Source organism: Carettochelys insculpta, chromosome 6, assembly GCF_033958435.1.
Source record: "Carettochelys insculpta isolate YL-2023 chromosome 6, ASM3395843v1, whole genome shotgun sequence".
Classification (NCBI taxonomy): Eukaryota; Metazoa; Chordata; order Testudines; family Carettochelyidae; genus Carettochelys; species Carettochelys insculpta.
In genome coordinates this window covers 82174737-82201070 of record NC_134142.1, presented here as the reverse complement: position 1 = coordinate 82201070, position 26334 = coordinate 82174737, and the positions used below count along the sequence as shown (strand labels likewise).

The 26334-nt window shown below is 45.0% G+C and overlaps 1 protein-coding gene across 1 annotated transcript in view; it reads left to right on the top strand.

The window, feature by feature from the left end:
- Nucleotides 1–26334, top strand: part of ABTB2 (ankyrin repeat and BTB domain containing 2) — a 199593-nt gene that overhangs the window by 159811 nt on the left and 13448 nt on the right. The window contains exons 4-9 of the mRNA XM_074998935.1: nt 11957–12109; nt 15001–15166; nt 17814–17903; nt 18709–18810; nt 22652–22748; nt 24875–25010. Of these exons, the coding sequence (XP_074855036.1) occupies nt 11957–12109; nt 15001–15166; nt 17814–17903; nt 18709–18810; nt 22652–22748; nt 24875–25010 (744 nt within the window). The remainder of the gene's footprint in view (nt 1–11956; nt 12110–15000; nt 15167–17813; nt 17904–18708; nt 18811–22651; nt 22749–24874; nt 25011–26334) is intronic.

The following is a 26334-nucleotide window of genomic DNA, read 5'->3' as shown; positions in this document are numbered from 1 at the left end:
CCCTGGCTCTTACAAATCTCTCATCATTAATACCTCCAGACCACCATATTTAAAAATTCAGTGTAAACAAATAATGTTAGGTTTGACCATGCCACCTTTGTTCATGTGACTAGTACCAGTAGTGGACTGAATAAGGATCATTCATAATAGTTACCAGCTTGGGCCATTATTTTGTATAGCATCTTTCATTTGCCCTACAAAACTCCTCCCCAATTTGTCAAGAATTTTGGGCCATCTCAGCAATCTGTCAAGAAAATCCAGATGTATGTAGGTCAGCCAGATTACTTAGCTAAATCCCTATTGACGTTCTCTTGATTCTTCCCATACATGTTGTGTCTGATCTGTTGAAACCCCTATGTGATTCACAAGGATGCATTTCGCAGCTTGCTGTAACTCAGCTCAGTGGTGATGTGGGTTAACAACGGAAAGTGTCAGATTAAGTGTCTGGTGTTGGGCCTGCTTTGGCTATTTCTCCTGTACCACTATATCAGTGCCTGTCTACAAGCTCAGGCTACTTAGGCATCTCCAGCAGAAGTCATAGCTAATATCATGGTTTTCCAATTGTTTGTAGCCACAATATTGCAGCACTTAGAATCATAGAATTCTAGGGCTGGAAGGGACCTCAGGAGGTCATCGAGTCCAGCCCCATGCCCAAAGCAGGATCAACCCCATCTAAATCATTCCAGCCATGACTAGGTCAAGCTATACTTCTTGCTACAATTATCCATGGTCACCGCTAAGTCAGGCTACTACAACTGGATGTGGTGTAATGGGTTAGGAGGAAGGTGAATGTATCTTATACCAATTTAGTTTTCTTACTTTTTGGTGTGTCAAAACCACCACTGGAAACAAGGTGGTTTCCATCTCCCACACACCTTAATTCTCTGCTCTTCATATGTGACTGGATAACGAAACCTGGATGCTGACTAGAACAGCTTATTCAAACAGGTGCAGGGAAGTATGGAGAAGACAGATTTTTTTGACTGATAGAACAATTACATTAAACAACTAAAGAAAAATAAATCACCTGTGTTATGTTTAGCTGCAGGACTGGTACACGTTTCACTTAATGTGCCATTCATAATGGATAACTCATTGTTGCCTCATTAGTCTTAAATGTGCTTTCCAACAACTGAGTTTGAACAGGACATAATGGAAGAAATATATATTTGGCAAGGGCAACAAAAATCTTCTCTCCATATCCCAGATCTCAGCCCATCTATTAGCTAGGCTGGAAGGCCTCTTAAGTTGCCGGAGCTTCCAGCTTTCTGTGCTCTTGGAGAATGGAGAACGTTGATCAAGCAGGGCCTTCTGGAGGTGAAGAAAGAGATGGACTGCATAAAAGCTGTTTAGTTTTAGTTGTGTTTTTAAGACATTCCTCACAAAAAGCATGAGAATGGTCGTTCATTTGGCACATACAAATAAAGTAAATTAAATATACATTTAAAAAAATGGGCTACAGACAGCTTTTTGGCTCTAGAGCGGTGGTTCAGAGGTAATTTTACATTCCTGTGAGCAGCCTGCAATACAAGTGCTTTGCATGTTCAGTTTGGTCTTTGGTCATTTGCAAACTCAACATGATAATATCTGCACCCCTGCAACATTGAGTACCAGAAGAATAATCCATGACAGTGTCATTAGTTGGTCTTCAGGAGAAACAAGTGCCATTATTGTTTATTCATCTGAGGGCTTGTCGACACTCCCAAGAGCAATCTTCCAGGGTTCAATTTAGCGAGTCTAGTAAGGACATGCTAAATCGAACACCAAGGGCTCTCCCATTAACCCCAGTACTTTTCTTGAGCGAAGTAAGGGAAGTCTATGGGAGAAATGCTCCTGCTGTGGGGACAGCATAGAAAATCGATGTATTATACATCAATTCCAGCTACGCAATTCACATAGTTGTGGGGCGATGTATCTTACAGCAGTTTAGACCACTAGTGTAGACCTGGTCTAAGCAAGCAAATATCTCATTTGGGCTAGCAATCATTGTAACTGTGATTTATCTAATAATTGTGGCTGTTGTCTGAAGCACCTAGATTTCATTAGAACAGGAGCTTGGCAACCTCATGCCTTGAACCTCAGGAGTAGAGCTTTGATGCTAGTCAGCCAAAAGAAAAAAGCCTTGTGACTAGTAATTCATTTGAGATGCTGGTATGTTCATATAATCCTAATAAGTGCCAAAAACTGCACAGCAGAGCTTGAAAGGTCTCCTGCCTAAATTCTTCATAAGTCCAAATTGTTATCTGCCAAAAAGTGCCCATGGGAATGTGTGGTAAAACGTCAAAGTATAAAACCAGCTTTTGACATTTAGTGGCATTTCCTGTTTATGGACATTCTTACAGTGTATTAGTAGGGCCCTGCCAAATTCACAGCCATGAATTATGTGCCACAGACCACAAAATCTCATCTCCCACTGTGAAATCTTGTATGTTGTGTACTTTTATCCTACACAAAGCAGATTTCATGGGGGGAGACCAGCATTTCTCCAAGTGGGGAGTCCTGACCCAAAAGGAAGCTGCTGCAGGGGAGCCAATGTTATTTTAGGTGGGGTAACAAAAGTGCCGCCCTCACTTCTCCACTGATGTCCTAAATGGTTTCCTGGAGGGTGGTGGTTGTTGACCAAGTGCCCAGGTCTGAAGGCAGCGCCTTGCCCACAGCAGCACAGAAGTGAGGATGCCAATACCATAGCATGCCATGCTTACTTCTGCACTGCTAGCTGCAGAGATGGGCCACTGGTTAGTGACAGATGTTGACTGAGGGCCCACCTCTGCAGCCAGCATCACAGAAACAAGGGTGGCAATACCATACCATATTATCCTTACATCTACGCTGCTGCTGGCAGCGACTCTGCCTTCCGAGCTGGGTTCCCTGCTTGCAGTCACTGCTCTCCAGCTGACCAGGTCTGAAGGCAGCACCACCGCCAGCAGCAGTGCAGCAGGAAGGGTAGCAGGACCACAACCCCACTGCCCAGTCATCTTGCGATTCCCCATCACCACCAACAACAACTTTTTGGGTCAAGACTCAACAAGTGCAACACTGTGAAATTTCAGATTCAAATAGCTCAAATCATGCAAATTACAATTTTAAAAATCCTATGATGGTATAATTGACCAAAATGGACTGTGAGGTTGTTGGGCCCCTACATATTAGCTAAAAGACACTATCCAGAGATTTTAACATAGTTAATTATTGTACATTATGCTATATATTATACATTTTCTATCTCTGGCTGAGAGAGAAAGTAATGACCTGAAATCTGTGGCTATAACTCAGGGGTGCTGCTTTCCGATTTTCTGAGGTTTAACATATACTGTGTGTGAATTTAATATATTTGGAACTGTACAGCTGGAATCCCTCCAGTTATGCCTGTAAAAATTATCACTGACTTTCTAGCTGTGCCTGCTGTCCATTGAGAAATGTGTTGCATGATGAAACGGCACAATGAGGTTGAAATAGTGAGACTTCTTCTCTGCCCCACGTGTAGTGAAGAGAACAGGGGTTACTAATCCATCACTACGTTTTCAAGCCTAGCTCAGAATGATCAGTGACTATGTTTAACAAGCTGGCACCTTGCTTTTGTCTTCTTTACTATTAGCAGTTAGAAGGGCTCTCAATTTAATCAGACCTCTTAATTTCACTCTCTTTCTCTCTCTCCATGCACAAAGCAAACATTTGTTAATTATGTTGCCTGAGCATAGGGCTTGTCTGTATACAGGGGTTGTTTCGATCCCCACTGATGAGCAACACCACCTCTGGAAGTAGCTGAAGGGCTAGCAGTTCAAGTGTACAGCAACTCTGCGCTGCAGTTGAGGACAGGAATTGAAGAATAATATGGCATCGATTTTGAAATTGTCAGAGGAATTTAGTTTGGAGGAATATATTTACCTGAGCTGGTACTTTGCTAAGAGACCACTATTCATACCGTGCCTTGTGCAAAAAGTGCTATGTGTCTCGTGATCAGATTCTTCTTGTTGTTGTTCATTTAAAAAGATGCTGATTCACAGCCTCTTGTCCAAGCAAGGTCCACTTGGATTCTGCTTATTGGTGAGACCACAACCCAGTGCAGTACTGCCAAAGCCTGGGTGAAGTCGTACCAGGCCAGGGTGGAGGGGGTATATGAATTAGTCCATATAGTCTAGTGTCATACTCCAGTACAGAGTACATATGGTCCACTTCATCTGCCTGTATAAAATAGTTGCTCACACCTTCAGGCCAAGTCAACTTCTGGAACTCTCCCTCTCAGACTTCAGCAAATTACTGACAGCTGAAAAATTAACGTTTTGTTAGGAAAACGTGGGCATCGACATCTAATGGGAATTGTGTTACACAAAGGCCATATTTGCAGCAACAGCACATTGCACAAATGCAACATCAATCAAGTGCTTAAAAAAAGGAGTTTAATCTCCAGCACAAGCACTGCTGGTATCAGCCCTTCCTCCTTCCTTAAATTAGAGAGTCTCCTGTTAGTCTCAGACAGTCTAGCTCCATATAGTGTTATTTTGTGTTGGAAACTCCCTTTTGAAATATTAATTGTGCTCTGGCTGGTGCTATAAGCTAACTGGAAATGATTTCCGATGTGTTGCCAGAACCATTTGTCTAAATTAGTGCTGTCTTTGTTTATGTTTTACAGATAAAACTAATGAAATGGCTTTTACATATTTCAGTATTGTAAAAAGGTTTGTCTCTAATGGGTGCTCTGTACTCTATGTTGTAATTCAGGGGCTGCTAGCAGTTTCCATTTGGAAGGGCAATCACCCATCTTCTGGGTTTTAGAGCTGGTCCCTGCATATGTGGCAATCATGTAGCATGCCTGTGCAGCATCACCCTCTAAGGAATCTCTCTGCATGCATGCTCAGGTTAGCATTGTATGTATGGTTTTCTTTCTATGCATTTTTGTATGTGTAACATATGGCAGTACGGTGTTTCTTAAGGGAACTCAGAGTATGTCTGCACTGCCGTGGGAGTAAGCAACCCAGCCCTGGTAGAAACTTGGGATTATGGGCTTAGAGGATCTGGTGGACTGAGTTGTAACATCTCCACTGCTATTTTTAGGCTGCTAACACAAGCCCCCCCTACAGTAAGTCTATCTGCCTGGGCTGTGAGGCTCCCTCCCAGCTGCAGTACGACCACCACAAACAGGGCTAGTTTGAACCAGCACCAAAAGATAGAGGTTTTTGCAACTTTATCCAAATTTCCCAAAACCCTTTAGGTTGCAGAACCAGCCTGGAGATCTCACAGAAATGGACTTTCTCACGGGCTTCTCATTTCCAGGGGGTGCACGAAATAGGGGAAATGGAGGTGGGTGGGAGAAGATGAAGTGATCGTTTTCAGGTTCTTGGTTTGGATTGGCTTGAGGGACAAAGGTTTGGGTCAGCTTGCCCATCCTCAGTTAAATGTGTGTTTTGAAAGAGAATAACCCTATAAGAGGAGGGGATGCAGGCTTGCCTTTTGGTTAAGGCACAGGGCTGAGTGCCAGGACACCCAAGCTGTAGTCCCCTCCATGACAGTGACTTCCTGTGTATCTGTGTCCAAGTCCCGTATAACTCAGGGCTTTTAGAACTGTAATAACAAGGGCCAAAATGGCAGTGTTTGTCAGACGTGGAGATTGTGTCTCTTCCTGAGTAGTGCTCAGGTGCATAAAGCCAGGGAAGGGACACAGAGAGATGTAGCCATTGCTACCCTCAGTGCAAACAGCCCAGAGAGTAGGACCCTGCTAGCTCCACACAGAAAGAGGAGACTAACCCTTGCACTCACCAATAGTGGGAACATGGCTGTAGACTGTGATAGCACTATAGGAGTTGGTACAGTCAAGTTGGGATGCACAGCGATGGTTTATAAGGGATTATTGCAAACCTGATGAGAGACATTAAAAACCTGCATGATGCTCTTGCCCAGTTTTAGGCAGGATTAGGGACTGCAGCTTGCAGTGCATGAGGAGGAGGCCGGCAGGGTTGGGCTGTAGGTGTTCAATGGACAGCATAGACTGTCAGCAGAGCAGATAGCTGGCAAAGATTTTGCTCGCTGTGCACAACTGGAATTTTAAACTCAAGAAGCTCAATTCTGCCACACAAGTTGCACTTGCCTGTCACTGTGACAAATGAAACATGGAACTGCATGGTAATTTTAGGTTACAGTTGGGCCTCTGGTCCAGTACTTCTACCCAAAGTCACACATAAGAATTCACTCTTTCCTTTGTTCCCAGATTATCACCTGTTGCAGCCAACAGTTGGCTGACAAGCCTCAAGCTGCAACATAGAGTCAGTGGGAGCAAGAGGAAGAAATGAATTGCTTTGCCTCCTCCTCTGCTCCCACAGTCGGGGACTGAGCTTTGGATTCGTGGCAATTCACCAGTCCCAATGCTAACGGGCAGAACAAAGGAGCCCATAGAACACAGGATGGTGTGTGCATGTAGAAGGGTGGGTGGAAGTAGAATGTGCTGCTCGCAGCCTGTAGCTTTATGCTTAAACCCACTGCTTATGTTTACCAGAACCACAGTTTTGGGTTGCCTTTGCTTTTTAATGTTCTCTCTTTAGAGAGCTAGAGCCCTCTCTATGATGGCAGACAGATGTTGCAGACTTGGTTTTCTAACTAGAAGCATGGCACATTCCAGAACAGAAACAGTGCTTGCTTTCAAGTCTGGAAAGGGGGAGCTTTTCCTGTTCCCAGTTAGCATGCAGCTTATGTGAAAAAGTTGATTATAATAATTTGCAAGTGGGCTGAATGCTCAAGAATTTTTTCATCTGTAACCAGTTGCTCACCTACCCAGAAACTTGATCATGTTTTCTAGTTAACCTTGGTTCAGTTTTAACATTGGTTCAAGATTAGCACAGAGGAAAAAGCCTCCTTCATGCTGCACTTCACTTCCAGGGACAGCTTTCTGACAAATTTAAGTGTGGTCAAAGATGATGACATTCTGCTGTCAAGATCAAGTAAAATCAGAATCCAACTTTTAGGTTGAGGATGTTTTAGGGCCCACATGTTCAACAGGAAGATAGCAAGGATACCTATGTTGCAGGGGGCGGGAAAAAGTCCTGCTAAGGGTCATGCTGACAACCTCTGAAAAAAAGATATTTTTTACATAATGCATGGCTAAAATGTGGAATGCAGTATTCCTGATCTCAGGATGCAAAAGCATTGTGGTGATTTTTAAAAAGTTTGGACATTGGTGGGCATAACAACACCTACTGCACATTAAACCTTCCTGGTGATTTAATATATAAGCAACCAGTAACTCATGGGGTTTAGAAGAAGCTTCCCCAGATGTGTGGTCTATTCCACAATTGTCCATTAAGCAGTTCATGGCACTTGCCTTTGACACATTTAGCACTGGCCCCTCTCAGAGGCAAGACACTGGTCAAGCCAAACCTCTGGTCTGATCCCTCATGGCAATTCCTACCTTCCTTTCCCAGCATATTTGCTAGGCCTACTGTAGAGAAAAATATTCAGACTCTGGAAGAAATTGGAGTGCTTGAAATGGAGTGGAACCAGGAACGTGTGTTAGCTTGTGTTTTTGAAATCGCTGTGCATACTACTATCGTTATTCATTCATACCTAGCTATACATTAAAAGAAGCAGAGATTTTTTTTCTGATGGTTAAACAAATGGGTTGGGAGTTGAATCTGGAGTTCTAGTCTTCCACTGATTTGTTGGGTGACTATCATTCTTCGTTCTTAACTGTGCTCTCACCTAATGTACCTGAGGCTTGTACAACATGAAAATCCTCACTTGAGTTTTGGTTGTAGTTTTGTTCTGTGGTGGATTCCTGTGTACAATCAGGCTAACCAGCAGACCAGTGAAGGCTTTTGCTAACTGCCTGGTTTGATTTTTCTGGGGAGGGAGCCTGCTGCTGTCAGTTTTCCTTCTTCCCTAGTTAATCAAACTCACCGTCTGAATATTTTTTTCAGTAACGCACCTTTCTTGGGGAGCTCCAGGTAATATCACTGCTTCTGGGAGGGGAGCTTCAACATCAGCACCATTATGGGGGCTCCAGTTCAGCCTTGGCAATCCTGGTAGGTGGTAAACCTGTCGCACCTCAATGAATGGTGGAGAGGCCATGTTGATAAAATACTTTAGAAGACCTATTTGCCTTTTGTAATATACAAATTAGTACCAAGTGGTTTCTAACCAGGTCCCTCTGGGAAGATCCCTTCTTCCTACTTCCATGATCTTTGCATGATAATTGAATAGTAAGCCATACTAATCACATGAGCAAAATCCATTTGTCAGGAACAATTATAACCATTTTTTGGTGGTAAACTTTTATGTAACTTTCTTTGACAAGTACTGCTACTTCCCCTCTCCTTGATTATGATTCAGGGGCAGTATTTTTATTAAATTGAGGGCCTCCCTGTGAATACATATCCTTAATTCCAACTCTGCAAACATGGAATTTATCTTAAGCTAAAGGGACAGAAAGATGGAGGATAGTCTGGTTAAAATATTTTCAGAATATCTTTTGAGTTGGGTATTAGTCTCATATGTTACAAGATATATATATGCGAGATGTGCCAATTTGATGCATCACCATCATGCACTTCACAACTCTCAGGCTAGGTTACTGGGATTTTTTAAGATGCTCTTGAAGGGAGAAGTTGAATGGAGCAATGGTAGCTTTCTTCTGCCTTGAATACAGAGTACATGTTCTTGGACAGTGCTGAACCCTGCAACCGAGGGACTGGATTACTCAATATATGGGCAGCCAAATGTTTCTAAATGTCAAAAACTCCCCAGAAAAATGCACAGTGCAGAGCAAGGCACATGCATTAGTTTGTTGCTCAGCTTCCTTTTCTGCAAATATTTTATTAAATATTTTCCAAACTCAGAAACGAGCAATGTTTCCCTGAAGGCAAAGGGCACCCACCATAAAATGTCAGGGAGTGTGATGCTTCCATTTACTTGATAGCTGGGGAGATGAGGAGAGAAACAGTGCTGGCATTTCATCCCACTGAACTAGTCTGTGTGTATATCACATAGCAGCTTCAAAGATATTTGCTGACATATTTTCAGAGAGCAAAATAACACAGAGCTGCTCCTGTGACGGTCATATGGCCTATGAAGAAAGAAAACAGTTGTCAAAAAAGGGGGAATAAAAGGACATTCCCAAGATAGAGGTCCCATGGGCATGTAGGGCTTTCACAACTAAACAGGAGCTGAAATCTGTGCTCACTCACCTGAAGAGACCAACTGGCTCACCAGCAGTATGACGGAAAGGGGCCTACGGGTTATGGTGGTTGAAAGGCTGGATATGAGTAAACAGTGTGCCTTGTAGCCAAGAAGGCTAATGGCATACTGGGGTGCATTAGGAGGAGCATTTAGAGCAGATCTGGAGAAGTAGTTATTCCTCTTTATTTGACACTGGTGAGGCCATATCTGGAGTATTGGGTCCAGTTTTGGGCTCCCCAGTGTTAAAAGGATGTGGATTTGCTGGAGCAGGTTCAGCGGAGGGCAACAAAAATGGTTAAGGGGCTGGAGCACAAGACCTATGAGGATAGGCTGAGGGATTTGGGCTTGCTTAGTTTACAGAAGAAAAAGCTTGGGGGTGATTTAATAGCAGCCTTCAACTTCCTGAAGGGAAGCTCTAAAGAGGAGGATGAGAAACTGTTCTTAGTGGTGTCAGATGGCAGAACAAGGAGTAATGGTCAGAAGTTGAAGAGAGAGAGGTGTAGGTTAGATATTAGGAAAAGCTACTTCCCCAGAAGGGTGGTGAAGCATTGGAATGCGTTGCCTAGAAAGGTGGTGGATTCTCCATCCCTTGAGGTTTTAAAGTCCCGGCTTGACAAGGTCCTGGTTGGGATGACTTAGTGGGGGTTGATCCTGCTTGAAGCAGGGGGCTGGACTAGATAACCTCCTGAGGTCCTTTCCAGCCCTGTGATTCTGTGAACTGGCAGCAATTCCCCCGACTTGCATTGAAATGTGGGGTGTGGGGGTATGGGGCAAGAAAACACTGTAGCTTGGCATAAAAATATTGCAATGAAATAAGCCTCTCCTCTGAGGGTATAAGCTTGGCAGGAGGGTCATCTCATCAAACGTGAAAGTGGTTTGGGTGACTTGCCCCACGTTTAGGTGCCGAGTTTCAAAGCTGCGAAGATACTGACTTCTGGGACGGCTGCAGATCCTGAGAACCTTTGTACATCAGGCAGGAGAGGAAACACTGCACTTTGTATGCAACAAGATTGTGATGCCTCTGTGGGATGCACCTTGCTTGTGGCAAAATGGAAGCAGATGGTACCTGTTCTGATGTGCAGTTATTCCAACTTGAAGATGAGAAAGTTCAAAACCTTACACAGGGAGTTCTGCTTGCAAATCCCATTAGTTGTAATGATTTCTAACAGGATTTGTGCTTTCATTTCTTCCCCAACTTCCCTATGCATCACTTTGAAAATGTCTTTCATGGTCACAGCCACTTTCACTAATACTCCTGTCATTTTAGATTCCTCTGTTTTTCCTGTTAGACTGATTTGAACTTTCTAAAGGGAGCAGCACCCTCTCTCTGCAGCCTTCCAATTTAAGTGTTGAAAAGTGAGATGGTTCTTTGGCTACTGTGAAGCAGCTCTGAGGTGGATTTAGAAATAGAGTTTCCTAGCATCCAGGTGACGGGCGTTTGGGGGGGGGAGGCGGAAAACCCACAAATCATCATTTGCAATCCTCCCTGTGTGAGAGTACACTGATACAGTCAAGGCTGTAAATCAGGTACCCATTTGCCTGGGATATATATGCCTATATAATTGTAGGGCTGTTTTCTATCTCATGGCACCTTTTAATGTAAAGGGGCCCTCCTACCCAGCCTCAGGCATTCCCTGAGCCTAGCCCAAGAAGGCTGATATTATCATTGTTTATATTACTGTAATACCTAGAGGCACCTGTCCTGGAACAGGTCCCCAGTTGATAGGTATTTGTACCACCACAGAACAAGTAGATAATCTTGGCCCCAGAGTGCTCACAACCTTAGTAATGGTACACTGCGAGTCACACACACTGTGCTCGCTCATGGAGATGATATATTATTTCTTTGTCTGTTTTTCTTTCCCATTCAATCTAAAATAAGCCTTCCAAACTGAAAGTATATGTTTGCTGTTGGTCTGTGGACACAAATCTCTAACTGCTCTGTTGAGACTTAGGGGACCAAATGCATAGAAATGAAGACCTGAGCTCTGTGAGCAGGGAATGTAGAGAGAGAAAAGCCGTTGATATTAATAGCACAAAACTTGGGTTAACTGAATGTCAAGGTGGAGCCTTGAGTACGTTTTCTTAATTGAATAACCAAGGTTATTTTCAGTGGATGTAACAAATCCCAGAAGCTAGAGACAACAGAATTATTGAGGCCATGGTGGTCTGAGGATATCTGAGAGAGATGCTAGTTGGGGTCATCTCTCTCTCACCAACAGGAGTTGATCCAGTAAAAGATTACCTCACCTGCCTTGTTGCTCTAGAGACAAGAGATGTGTTTATTATGTAAATCGCTCACACATGAGGACTAGGACTAGAACTCCTGAGCTCCAAAATCACAAGCCTCAACCATTTGAGCTAAAGGAGGCCGCCAATGGTTAGGAGCAGAAGCAGACTTCTTAACTTTCTGTGGCCTGGATATCAGGAGTCAACATTCTTTGTGTGCTCAATCCGTCTCGCACACGGTCACGCACCTCAGCATGACTCTGTCTGGGACAAACTGAAGTGCAGCTAATCGAGGCTGAGCTGTCAAAACTCCCAACCCCCAAATCCAGAGGTGTTTTTGTGGTTTTGTTTTTTGGAATCTGTTGAACTACCAGTCAACCACACTCTGCTAACGAGACAGACTTTGCTTTTGCAGGAGGAGTTTTTTTATCAAGTGAGAAAACCAGGAGCCTGCTGGTCTGCTTCCCAAGATTCATGTCTAGGAAATGGCGCAGTGCTTTTAAGCTCGTTGTACAAGAGAACAAACCATCATTGATTGTAATGGGTTTCTTCACTCTCTGCATAGGCCCTTCATGCTTCTGCCCCCACTGATGGAGTGGATGCGAGTGGCTATCACCTACGCTGAGCATCGGCGCAGTTTAACTGTGGACAGCGATGATATCAGGCAGACAGCTAGGCTGCTCTTACCGGGACTGGACTGCGAGCCAAGGCAGCTCAAGTATGTGGCCTTATCTTTACAGTCTGTTATAATAGTCTGAACGCTTTGCCCCTCTGAATCACGTTCCGTGAGAGGACAATCTCAGTGCACTTTAGAAGCATCTGTGAGTTGCCCTCCGTCTCACACACGGTCTGTGACAGAGGCAGTCTGAGAATACACGCAGTTTGACTCCTAGGCTCAAGCCTTAACCACAAGATAATCCTTTGCCTCTTTAAATACCCTTCTGGGGTTAGTGCTGATTTCTGTTTTGTGGATATCTGAAACCTCATCGGGAAATATGCACAGCAGGCCAAAGTGAATTTTCAGTCTTCAGAATTAATCCCATCCCATTTAATTACTGATGACTTTACTGTGGACACACACAAACAAATGATATTTAAACATGGTTTGTAAAGAAAACATGTACCATTACTTTTAAGTCTTTTGTGTGAGGACGGAGGCTGATCCAGTGGTTGCAGCAAGGGGTTTTAGTCAAGACTCCTAGATTCTGTTCTTAGCTTTTCTAGTGATTTTCCATGGAGCGTAGGAGAAGTTGCTTAACTTTCCTGTGCCTCAATTTTTACCACTCTCAAAAGGTGTTAGCAATGCTGAAAGAAACAGTATTTGTAAAAGGCTCTGAGGTTCTCAGATGGCATTGCAGAAGAGCAGACTATCGGCATTCTGTCTTGCTAGTTTCTGTCATTCTCCTTACAATCTTAGTTTCATAGCTTTTTTTAAAAAAGTCTTTCCTCTAGATTGAAGGAGTAGCCCAAAACTCAGTCCGAGACTGCCCACTTCAAAGGCATCCTGTTTTAATTGCCACAGGATTTTGTAAATTCAGTAGCGAGATATAGTATGTGAAACACAAATGGCCCCTTCATTTCTATGTTACATGTATGGGAAAAAAGGAAAGAGCATTTCAGATTCTATTTTAGAAGTGCATTGATGTAAATTAAAGGGAAAATCCTGGACAAAAACTTTGCTAAGGCAGAATTAAGGCAGATTCCATACCAATAAATTTTAAGTTAAAAGTGCCTGGTAGGGCCATTATCATTACCAAAGAAAACCACCCTTTGAGAAACCCTAGGCGGTCTTGAGACTTCTGTGAATGAAGGCTTGTCAGAAAGGTAAAATGGGACAGGAATTCAGCCACAACATATGGAATATACAGGAATACAGTTCTATATTCTGATTGTTGCAAGGGGTCTTTCAAAACTGGCCATTGGAAGGTGGCTGATGTACACTTCTATCCAGCTTGTTGTGATTACAGAGGACAAGAAAAGGGGGGGAAAAAAAACAGATGTTTTACCTTCCCACACCCATATATTTTCTCCTGCCCTTCATCAAACCTTTCAAGGATATATGTGATATACCATAAATCTTTCTAAGCAACCAAGGAAGCCGTTGCTTCAAATAATGCACATCATGTTTGCAGCAGAGGGCAGAAAAGACAAGTCAGAATTGAGCTTCATAAACAGTTTGTTTGAACTTTTTTTTTCCTAAACTGTTATCCCAAAAGGTTAGGCCCTAAGGATTCCCCATGATGGGATTTTCAGAGCTGGGGATATTGGCTGTGCTGAACGGAAAACAAAAAAGGGGATGCGGCCTTGTACAGTGCCAGAGACATGACCTTCTTACTTACACGAGGCGACCGGGTCTAATGGTTAGAGCAAGTGACAGCGAGCCAGAACTCTTGGGTTCTACTCCCAGTTGTAGCTCTGGCTCCATGTGTGCCCTTAGGCAAATCAGAGCTGCTTTGTCCCTCCAAATAAGCTACAGAGTAAGACAATAAAACCCACCTTGCAGAAGGATTCTGTCCTGAAACTCAGACTTTGTATATCTTCTGATAAAGATTCCTTAGAGAAATAGTTCTCCACACCTCTTGTCTGTGGGCCAGTAAATATAAGCTTTTTTCAATCCAGTGCTCTCAGCGCATCATTTCCAAGCAATTTATAAACACAGGTCCCTCTTTACCCTAACCTTACCTGCTTACAAGGACACCATCAACTTAAACATCACCCCTTTGTCAGGGATGTCCTGACCTATTGCTAGGTCTCTGGATTACAGTAACCAGAGTGATGAATGCCAAAGGTATTTCTCTGATCTTCTAGATGCTCCCTTGGTGTGTTTCATAGCATTCTGTGTGTACAGTAAACCCTTGAGTTACGCTGGGGTTGGGTTCCTGCAACCCTGGCGTAACTCACATTTTTGCACAAATCAAGGGGAGATGAAAACCAGGCTGTCACCTGGTTCCTGGCTCCCCTGGACTTGCAGGAACTGGGAAACTGACCAGCCCACCAGGCTGGTCAGTTTCCTGGTTCCCAGAATGGCAGGGAGCTGGGAACCGGGGTAGGCTGGTTCCCGTCTCCCCACTGCTTATGGGACCCGTGAAACTGACCAGCATATGCCACCTGGAAACCGCTCCTGTCAGGGGTGGCAAGGATTAGGAGTGGAATCTTAATATACATCTGGGTCCCAGGCGTAAGTTTGCTGTTAGTGCAGTGGATCTGAGAATGGTCTGTCACCCAATAGAGAATGTGGACAATATTCATTGTAATGCAGGGATGAAAAATATGTGGGAGTGAAGGGATGATGGCATCATGATAGGCAACATTTTATTTGGGAATAATGACCAGGGTCTACATACAGTCATAATGGTTATTTAATCCTGGAACTATATTTGTACTTTTATTTCAACAGGAGTTCCTCCTCCTCTCTTTCTCTAAATATGATTTCATGTACATTTGATGCTTTATAGTTTTATAAAAAGTAAACATTTCTTCAGGGAAAATAGAAAAACTCACTAGTGGAGCATAAAGCCATGTGGAGAAGCGGAACTAGAATGAATTGCTTATTTAAAACACAAACCTCCTGAAACTATTGCTGTACTTTCTGCCTTTTGTCCTCAACAGGCCTGAATGCTGTTTTAGCTCCTTCCGAAGACTGGATGCTAAGGCTGCTACCGAAAAATTCCAGCAGGACCTGGGTTTTCGAATGTTAAATTGTGGAAGGACAGATCTGATCAACCAAGCTATAGAGGCACTGGGGCCTGATGGGGTCAACACAATGGATGATCAGGTATATGAAAAGACAAAGTTTCCCCACATGAGCTAATTAAATATTTTCTGTAGAGGCGAATCAGTGCAGAAAAGGTCCAAGGTGTTTTTCTATAGCACAACCTTACTCAAGTTCTAGCTTGTGTTTGCCTGTGAACTCTTTAAGAGAACTATTTCTAGATTGCTTGGTGAGCAGCATCATTCTCTGGGATACTTTATGGCACATCCCTGGCAGAAATGGGCCGATTGATTCGTTTTTGGGGTATGTTACAGGAAAGCTAGATTTTGTCTTGCACCTAAGTGTTTGCAAAGTTAAAATCCCTACATACTTCTCCAGTTGAAATTTAGGCCAAGTCACTGGAGCGTGTCCAAAAGGTGTTACTCTCTGATGGCTTTTGGGTGATCTGTACGAAGTGAGTTAGATGCTATTCTTAGCTCAGTTCTCAGTGGATGTGCAAAAAAGCCCCAGTCTACAGAAGGGCTGAGGAGAACTCAATGGCAGATGATATTCTCTATCCTTTCAGTTCTGAAATGGTCCCTTCAGATCTGAGTGGAGGTACGTGAGGCAGATAGCCTGGAACTGACTCTGCCCAGTGGTTAATAGTGGACTTCTGTACAGGGCACCTTTCCTTGCCCTGAATTTACTTTGAATTAAAAAATTACTTTGAAATGACTTTACAGATAGCTCTGGTCTGTTTTGTTTCATGAAAATCTGTCACTTGGATTTTTTTCCCCTCATGGTTTTGTGGTTTCAGGCTATAAAGCCCAGAGGACTTTTGTTCTTAAGAAAACAACGTTGCTATTTTTCCTCTATTGCTTTGTTCAGTGACCTGCTGATTTATTTATCCTCACTCCAAAGAAATCACAGCCCTAGACACCCCTCTTGACTGGATTTTTTTTTTTTTTTTAAACTTCAGCCAGCCAGAGGCACTGTATATGTGTAGGTGAGGGGCGGGGGTTGTTTTTTCAGTCCAACTCTACACTTTAGCAGGTTTTGCTGACGGCTCAAGTAAAGAGGTTTAAGATCTTGAACAGTTGATAGTCTCGTCTCATTATCACCCTATTGATGTCATATTGCAGCCAGTCCTATTGAAGGATTTCACTGAACTAGTGTTTACATGTCATTGCACTGGTGCTCACTTTGTGTGTCCTCAGCAGAGGATACCTCGCCCAGATTTACAGCATAGTATCCTAGCATCTTGTTGGAGCCTTGGAGGAGGAGGTCTAGAGAAACATTGCTAGGCTGCGATTGGCCACTTGTAACCCACTGAGTTCATCAGGGTTTTAGTGACGAATAGAGATGGCCCAGAACCTATACCTCAGCTCTAACTCCGAATCCACAGCTGAATCTTCTACCCCTGTAAAGGGCCTAGGCAGAGCCACTTAAGGGGGTGGGGAGGGCAAAGTGGGCAGTTGCCCTCGGATTCTGTGACTTAAAAGGACCTTGGGCTTCAGGCCAATGGTGGCCAGAGCTCCAGCCCCCTTAGTTCATCACTGGATCCCACTGCAGCCAGGTCTGGGTGGTGCAGCGGTAGGTACATACAGTCCGGGCACTGCGGGAGGCTGACTGCCCTAGCTCTGCCTCTTTGGGGGGCCCAGAGCTGAGGGTCCCCCCCGCCAGCATTACCCAGGGCCTGGAAAAGTCTGTCACCAGCCCTGGGCCAAACCCCAGCTCCACACACTCCCAGAGCCAGCAGTTGCAGCTCCAGATCAGACCTGGCCCAGATCTGGGGACATCTGGCCATTTCAGAGAGAAACTTGAGCAGGACACATGGGATCCAGAACCCACAACCAGCATTTTGGATCCAGGGTTTGATTCAGGATCCTTTGTAACAATGAAGCTGGATTATTGTTTGATTAGAACAGCGGTGCCCCCAGGGGAAAATCCAGTCTACTAAAACCATTTCTAAAACCCAGAGGATGACAAGCGAGAAAACCTGAGATGTGAACTTGGAGCTATTGGATCAGGAAAACCTTTTGGCTGTGGGCTTGGCCATTTCTTGAGTGATATGTTTGATAATAGGGCCAATCTAGCTCATGGCTGACCATTGTTTAAGCAGAAAGCGAGAGAAAAAGATGACGACATGGGTAGAAACCTTCTGTCAGTGCTGAAATACTTTCACAAATATCATTTTACATATGGCGACAGAAGAAACAAACTCAGAGGGTTACACTGATTTCTGTTTTAAGTTCCCTTGGCCAAGGAGGATGCAAGTTGCAGCCTTAGGAAAGGGTCTGCCTCTAAAACACGGCTCCATGCAAAGCTTAGGATTTTAAATAAAAAAAGTGTATTGCTATCCCGTCTGCTATCTGTTCCATGTGGGGCATGTCCCGTTGCTTTTAACATCTCGATTCTCCCACAGCACACAGAAATCACAAATGCATGTGTGTCCACACGTGCACACACTTTGTACATCACATTCTGCATATACACCTACATACTCACCTTGCAGACACATTGCCATTAGTCCCTTTCGCAGATGGGTTCTCTGGCGTTAGACGTGCAGGTAAATAGAGCCCTGTCTGGATACAGCACAGCTGCAAAACTGAACTGCAGGTACCGCATCCACATTCACGGATGCGGATACCTGCAGGTATAAAGCAGCCACCTGCAGATTTGCAGGGCTCTACAGATAAAGGCTACATGCTGCTGACTTTTCTCTCTGAAGGGTATGACCCCACTAATGTACGCCTGTGCAGCTGGAGATGAAGCCATGGTCCAGATGCTGATTGATGCTGGTGCAAACCTGGATATACCAGTGAGTAAGGGCCAAGCCCAGGAAAAGTGCTCATTCTTGACTTGTGAATAAGGAGGATCAGTGATGACAGTGGTGTCCAAAGGAAATTTAACAATTCCACAGTCACCTTCCCCCTGCAACCAGGCTCCACCCCGCCCCCAAGCCAGGCTCCCTCACTCCCCAGCCCACCCCAGCCAGGCGCGCACACACCCTGCGCCAACTGCTGGTGACTTGCTGGAGCCATGCTGCGTGAGCCGCTCTGAGCCGCCCCGGGGAGCCACTGCTGCCACGCGCTTGTCCTGCCAAGTGACGGGACATGCGCGTGGAGGGGTTGAGAGCGTTCCCTGTGTGCGGTCCTAGCAAGCCACTTCGCCACGCTGCGGTGTCCAGTTTGCCACATGCAGGCGGGCAGTATATTGGACACCGCGGAGTCATGAGATCTCTCCTGGCAACCAAAAGCTCCAGCTTGACAAGTTTGTACAACCAGACCCGCCGAAGGGCCTTCCTTTCAGAGCTCATTGTTTCAAGGCTGTAGGAGAAATAAGCCCAAAGCCCTTGGAGTGCTCAGAGACTGAAATGATGATTGTCATGGGAAACAAAAAGGTCTCCCTTTTGAAAGGATGCCACTAAGCAGAATCCATAGGCACGCTGCAGAGGCCTAGAAGATAGAACACAATGATCAGTCCTGGCAGTACTCTCTGTAGGGTGTCAGTCTGTCACTCCCAGGAGTTCTTCGCCAGGGAAATGTCAGTTACAGTACAGCCTGAAGAATAAGGGAGAGAGACAGAGACTGTAAGGTCAATAACCGGTCTGTACATGTTCCCAGGTTCCTGGCAGCAGTCCCCGATATCCCTCAGTGCATCCTGACAGCCGGCATTGGACTGCACTCACTTTTGCTGTGCTGCATGGACACATCTCTGTAGTTCAGGTAAGCCAAGGACAAGGGGAAACAGTTATCAAGAAACCTGAATATAGATGTTGAGAAAGAGGGATGGAGGGGGGTGGTAAAGTTCTCTGAGCACAAGGCAGGATGTTAGGACCCATACTGATTCCCTTTGTGGCTTTGGTCTACAAGTCTTTTTAAAACCACTGATTATCCATGTAGCTGCAAAATGTGCGAAACGTGACTTGCCTTGCCCCATGTTGTGGAGGCTATTCATTAAACTCTGAAAAGGCTTTAATGATGAAACATCCTACAAACTCTTGTTCTTTTTTGTACTTACTATTTCTGCATTAATTTCTTGAGGTTTCCCTGGATTCAAAGAATGTGGTCAACCACTAATCATGTCCTCCTGTGAAGTGGTGCTTTCAGGGGACCTTGTGAAAGTGTGAGCAGTGTGCTTGCTCAGCGTGTTCCTTGAAAATATTAGCTAGGGCCTGGATATTTCTTTTATAGGTTCAAAGGAAAAAAAAATCAAATTGCTTGTCCGTTCCTGCTTAAAAGCCTGCATCTGAGAGAAGCAGAGTACCCTGTGCTCTCTTGGTATTCCCTACAAGTTGAATGTTCCAGCCGTAAAAGCTGCCACTCTCCCACGGACGATCCATTCAGAACCTGTTCTAGGAGTGTTGCTACTTTGTCACTCCTTTGCTCACTAGGTACGTGCTTACGAGCCCCGTGCATGCTACCTTCCAGCCTTTCTGCTCTGCTCACACAAAGGGTGTGCAGAACTGGATCACCAAGGTGCCTTGTGGAGTTCTCCCTCTAGCTTCAGGGCAAGTGCAGAACAGTTCTACAGCAGGTTTGCAACTACTCATGAGACAATAAGCAATTTCTAGTCAACTCTCAAGGAAAACACAACTGAAAGTTAATGAGAGGTTTTTTTGTATATAAACCTATTTCATTTACAACCATATGCACATGGTATAGATTCATCCTCCATATCCCTAGCAAGTTGCCACTGGATTCCTTGATATTTCAAACATTTTATAACTTTAACTTCTACACTAGACAATCTCTGGAGACAAGGCTGAGAGTTACATGAAGAAGGCTCCTTGGACTAAACTTACCCTCCTGCTTCTCTGGGCCACATATTATGTTGCTGGCACTGAGTGTTTATTTGCTTAGCTGTTTTAAGTATTTCAACTTCTAAATCTAACATCAAAATCATCCCTGCAATGACCCTCACTGAAAGAGTCCCATCTCTGCTTTCTCTGAAGCCCAGTGGAATTTGCTCTCTGTTCATAACCATAACTCAATTCGCCTGATTTAGCTTCTCCCTCAAGGAAGAAATACATCATCAGTAAGTAGAAAAAAAAATCATTGTCCTTCAGCAGCAGCATTATGCTGAAAATGTAAATGTGAAATTTCCAGGCACAGTCATTGTGAGTCCAGTCTGTGCTAAGACTAGTGAGGTAGTAAACTGGTAATAAACCTAGGACTCCATTATTCTAACTGCTGAATACCATGGCTGCTCAGAAATGCATGTCATAGCAACAGCATACATTGAACCCAGGTCATCCTGCTCCAAAAGCACAAGTTCTTCTTGCCAAGTGAGTTAAAAGAAGAAACTCCATCAATTATCAGCAGTGTAGGGCTTATGACAGTTAGCTGTTTGATTCTGATTCTAGCCAACAGAGGAGCAGTGGTTGCCCCAGAAGGAAGCATCCCAATTAGCTGTCTTCTGTGGCTGTGAATAGTCAACAGGGTGCCTGCTTCTGCTTGGGAAACACAAATGCCCAAGCTTGCTTTGTTATCCTTATACGTGAAGGATTCTTCTTCAAGTGCCACTCCTGTCATAAGCCCTATACTGCAGTAATTCAAGCATCTTTCTTGCATTCCCGCTCAACCCTGAATACTGTTTAATCACCCACGTCGAATGCACAGAGGAACCAGCACTCGAAAAAGTAGTGGAGGTTACTTACTGGCAACATATTGGCAATTTGTTGAGATGTGCAGTCCCAATCTGTGCCCCATCCCTTCTGCTTTGGATCTTACTCGATCGGCGGTATGAGGAAAGAACTGGAGTGGCATCCGCCTGCACTGCCTGTTATGCCCTCAGTCTTACGCCCAAGGTGAACCACTGCACAGGTACAGGCCAACAGGCACTGCCTGCTCGTTTCAGCACTTGTGTGCATGATGTACACATGCGCTATGTGTCAAATACGGATAGGGCCCATGTCTCAAAGAACAACTAGTAACCTCCGTTTACTGCCGTTGACCCTGCTTCACACGATGGTGTCAATGTGCCATAGACTGATGCTTTTTGCTGCTGAAAATGTTTGGAAAAGGTCGTTGTCCCCTCTCCTGCGTGGCCAGTTACAGCTGGCTTAGTGCCAGTCTGCCTGCAAAGAGCTCCCCCATCCAGGGGGCTAGCGAACTCCCTGGCCAATGTAATGACATTGTCTTGTGCCAGAATGAAGATTAGGCTTCACAGGTGGCAAGTCAGGGAAGCCAAAGGAATCTCCTTGCCCAGAATCTGCACGGCCTGAAGTTCTGGGTGAGCAGTTGTGGCAATTCCCTTAGGGGATCGTGTCTGTTTTCTGCATGGCATGTAACCAAATGGCAGGGACTTCCCACTGTGCAGACGCATCCCAGTCCCTTTGGCTCTGGTGGCACTACAGCGATCTGTCGACAGAAGTCACTGTCAGAAGAGATTTCCTGACAAAACGTCTTGTTGACAGAGAGCGGCCACGCACAAAAGCCAATCGACAGAGCGCTTTGTTGGGTCAACAGAGCGGCCGGACTGCCCAGCTGCTCTCTCAACAAAACAGGCACCCGGAAGCACAGCAGATAGTACTACCCATTGTTGTGGACGCTCCGTCTGTTGAGAGAAGTTCCCTGGGGGAATTTACGTAGCTGTTTTGTCAACAGAAATCTGTCAAAAAGGTGATATTCCTCATAGCAGAGAGGCAGAACTCTCTCGGGGAAGATGCTGGGTTTATTCAACATGCTGTTTACAAAAGGCACTTTGACTATGTCTACACGGGCAGCCTCTGTTGACAGAGGTCACTGTTGATAGAGAAACCTCGGCAGTATCTCTGTCGACAAATCGCATCTACGCGTAAAAGAAGCTCAAACGAGCAATCCACTTGGTCAACGGAGAACAACCAGCCTGCCCTGCCCTGCGGTCTCTTGACAGAATGGCTGACCAGAAGCTCTGCAAACAGGGCTGCCCTGGGGAAACTGGATGCTCTCCCTGTCAACAGTAGTATCTACATGGGCGCTCTGTCAACAGAGGCATTATACCTGATTGGGGAGAGGTATAACACTGCTGGTTGAACAGCTGAGTTTTGTTGACAAACTCTCCACAAAGTGCTTCAACTGTGTAAACATTGTGAGAGTGTTGTTGACAAAGGCCCAGTTTTGTCAACAGAGGCTGCCCATGTAGACATAGCCTTTGTGTGTAAAATGCACAGCCCGTTTAAAACACACTAGTGTTAACTGTAGCCTTTGAGTCTGGAGAACAGATGGAAATAGGGCGCTAGGCTCCAGTCCATCTGATACCCTTCACCAAAACTAACTAACCATAACAAAAGAAAAAAAGAACAACAACAGACACAGTAAAGAAAGAAGAATAAAGAAATCCCCTATGCAGATCTTAGCCACCATTAGTCCCTAGGGTTCAGTTCAACTCACACAACAATCAGATGAGTGTGAGAAGTGGATTTGCCTGGCTATGGATATTTAAACTTTAGATTTTGCTGAGCTCCCTTTTTGCTTTTCACCCTTTGCTACTGACCAAATGGGGTTTCCCTCCCAGTATATAGGAGCTTCTGTTATCTCTTTATGAATCGCTCCAAACGGCTTGTCTCTGATTGGTCTTTTGCAGCTGCTCTTAGATGCTGGTGCCCACGTTGAGGGGTCCACTGTTAACAGCAGCGAGGACAACTACGCTGAAACCCCTCTTCAGCTGGCTTCAGCAGCCGGTGAGTCAAATGGGACACTTCCATTCTTGTTCTGAAGGTCACAGGAAAACTCTGGCAGTAGCAGAGCTCGGGCTCAGGTGTTTAGGTTTACTTGGGTTGGGATTTACTTTGGATTTCACCTTAAATCAACTAACAACGTAAGGTGCATAGAAAATTTCAAATTGGTGGGGACCTAGCTAGTTCAGGAGCATGGTTAATGGGGTACGGTACATTTCCATGCCTGAATAACTAGTGGGAGCCTTGACCCAGTTAGCAACATCCGAGATCTGTTATCATCTGCTGTTTGGTGAGCAGCCTGAAACAAGCTGCTGTGTGTGTCAACTCACTCTACATTTACCACTGCGGCTGATTACCCTGCCTGCCAACAGCCTCAGCAGGGAGGCCCAGTGCGGAATAGGACTGCAGCATGCTTTCATTCGTATGGTATGTCTACACGCCACAGCCTGTAGGGAAAAGCAGTGTGGACACAGACCTGTTGCTAAAGCCAGCAAATGTGCATTCTGTCTGTCTGCAAAAGTGCTGACAACTACTCCCTCCCACCTGACCCGCTCCCATGAGTGGGCTTTTGCTTTGTTGGCCGCAAAGCATTCCCGTCCACAGGGCAGCATTCACACGTGCTTCTAAGCAGCTACGAATAACACAAGTTTTCTCAGGCAGGTGTAAGTGCAGAGCAGGAGTGGGGCAGTGTTGAGAAAATTAGGCTGCCACTGTCCATTCCCTGCCTTTCCTGGAGCTGAGCAGAGAGGGAGGCATCAGACTGGCACCTGTCATCAGCCAGAGTCACCCTGGGGATAAAACACTCTTGGTCATACAGGCTGTGTCTACACTAGCCCCAAACTTCGAAATGGCCACGCAAATGGCCATTTTGAAGTTTACTAATAAAGCGCTGAAATGCATATTCAGTGCTTCAATAGCATGCGGGCGGCCGCGGCACTTCGAAATTGACGCGCCTCGCCGCTGCGCGGCTTGTCCCGACGGGGCTCCTTTTTGAAAGGACCCCGCCCACTTCAAAGTCCCCTTATTCCCATGAGCAGATGGGAATAAAGGAGACATCGAAGTGGGCGGGGTCCTTTCGAAAAGGAGCCCCGTCGGGACGAGCCGCGCAGCGGCGAGGCGCGTCAATTTCGAAGTGCCGCGGCCGCCCGCATGCTATTGAAGCACTGAATATGCATTTCAGCGCTTTATTAGTAAACTTCAAAATGGCCATTTGCGTGGCCATTTCGAAGTCTGGGGCTAGTGTAGACGTAGCCACAAAGATATATGTTTTATCTAATTTTTTTAAAGCAGCAGCATAATCTTAGGCCTATTCTCCAAGCAGATGCCATGTTAGGGGTTTGCATGGACTATAAAGACTAGCCTTGCCAGCCCAAAGCTCATACTTCTTCTCCGTCATCTGCAGCCTACCAGTTTGGTTTTCCTCTCTCCATCATTTGAGGCCTGGTTATTATGGGATGGATTCTCTGGCTTGCTCTTTTTTGTGCCATCCAAATGGCACAAAGGAAGCAGAAGCTGGTCCCCCATGGGGCAATGGGGTGGTGGATGGCTGGAATGCATGTTGCTCCAGCTATCTATGGCTGCAGGATGGCCCCCTTGGAGGCAATAGCTAGCTAGAACAGTTTAGAGAAGCTCTCAGGTTTCCTTTGAGCCCCCTACACCCCGATGGAGTTGACAACTGAGACTCTGGCCCTATTAAAGCCAGATGTACATACAACTGCAACTACGGTGTAGCTTGACTTCAAATGGTGAAACACGGGAGAAAAAAAATTAACTTAAAAAAATTTATCTTTTCTCCCCCATCCCACCTCCCCGCCCCCTCTTCACATATAAAGATGTGTCTCTGCTTCAAGTAGAATACAGGACTGGGTGACTTAACTTGTGGGTTCTCTTCTGAGCACTGTCTCTCGCTAGTTGTGTGGCACTGAGCAATTTGAGCCTCTTTCTGCCTCTGTTTTCTCTGTAAAACGGGGATAATAATAGCGCCCTTCCTCTCAAGGTGCTGTAAGGCATAATTAATGCTCATGGGGTGCGACGGAAGTGCCCACTACTAGCAGTGGAAGTACTCTATGACTTTTACAGGATGTCAGAAAATGGAATTATTGTTACTTCTCTCCAAATTCTTCTCTTAGGGAATTACGAGCTGGTCAGTTTGTTACTGAGCAGGGGTGCAGATCCCCTCCTGAGTATGATGGAACTCAATGGGATGTCCTCCTCGCTTCACGAAGATATGAATTGCTTTAGTCACTCAGCAGCACATGGGCACAGGTAAACCACTTAAGATCTGCCTTAAATAGAAGACCCTCTAAATGCTTGTACAGATTTACTGAGGTCTCTTGCCTGAGCCCAATGTTGGAAGCTCCCCTCATCGTGCTCAGGGTGTAGCACAGTTTTACACCACAGCTCCCAGACCAAAAATCCCTGTCCACGCTGGTCTCAGAAGGGTTGCTAAAACTCTGCTGACGATAGCCATGTTTTAATGCAGTAGAGTTGATGGCATCATTCTGACTCTAGTGTGGCCAAACCAGCATTTCTTTTTGAAAGGACACACCGGAAAGTAATTATCACATTCAGTGATTCTGTTCCGAAAATAACTGTGTAAAAGTGGCACCATCTCATTCAACAGATGGGTTTGCAGCTCTGTATTTTAGTCACTGAAGTCAGCAAATAAGTTTCTCCTGCTTTTTTCACACCTGTTGGCACTGCAGAGCAACCAGCGCTAGGAGAGAAGGAGCTGGATTTGCTTCTGGGTCAGGCAGCAGCAGCTACAGAATTGTTAAGTTCCAACTGCACGGCAGAATTCTAAAGATGTGGAATGTGTGTGGATAACTGAAGGCAGAACGTAATGGCAGGGAGGTTGCAGAGGTGAAGCTGGGGGCAGAATTAGGCATGGAGAAACTTTAATATAGATGATATCTGAAGCAGAGGAAAGCCAGTTGGATCCTCCATCCCAGCCTCTGTCTGCAAAGTTAGTGTTTAGAAATACCATTCTGTGAACTGATCCAGAAATCATTCTAGCCCAGTCTCCATCAGAAAAATTAGCTTTGGTGTAATCACATTGATATATTTACACCAATTCCAGACCCTGAATCTTAGATGTGCTGCAGCAGTGTGCTACTGAGCTTACGTCAGTACAACACATGATGGAAACTTACCAAACTGAATCACAACAATGTAAAACCCCCATTTATATTGGTGCAGCATGTCAGCATTAAAGCTTGGATCCCCAGGAATGACAGTGATGTAGTTATGCCAGCAAGTGTTTTCCTAATGCTAGTCTCCATGACTCGAGAGTTTGTGAAGTGGAAAATGGCCTTTTTTGCAGCTATCATGCCTGACTGTTGCACCTGATCTTTTCAGTGTTAACATCCTTGACTGTGCAATGTCTTTGACTAAAGCATCTGATGGGTTGATTATGCCACAGTAAGAGCCCTCTTTCTAGAACGATTCATACTGTGCAAATAATGATGTTAAGTCTCCTACTTCCCGATGATTTGTGCAGAAGGGCGATCCGAAACCATGAGATTCTGCAGTGCCAATTTATGCACTGAGAGCGCCAGCTAGTGGCAGTTCAGCACATCATCTTATGTTG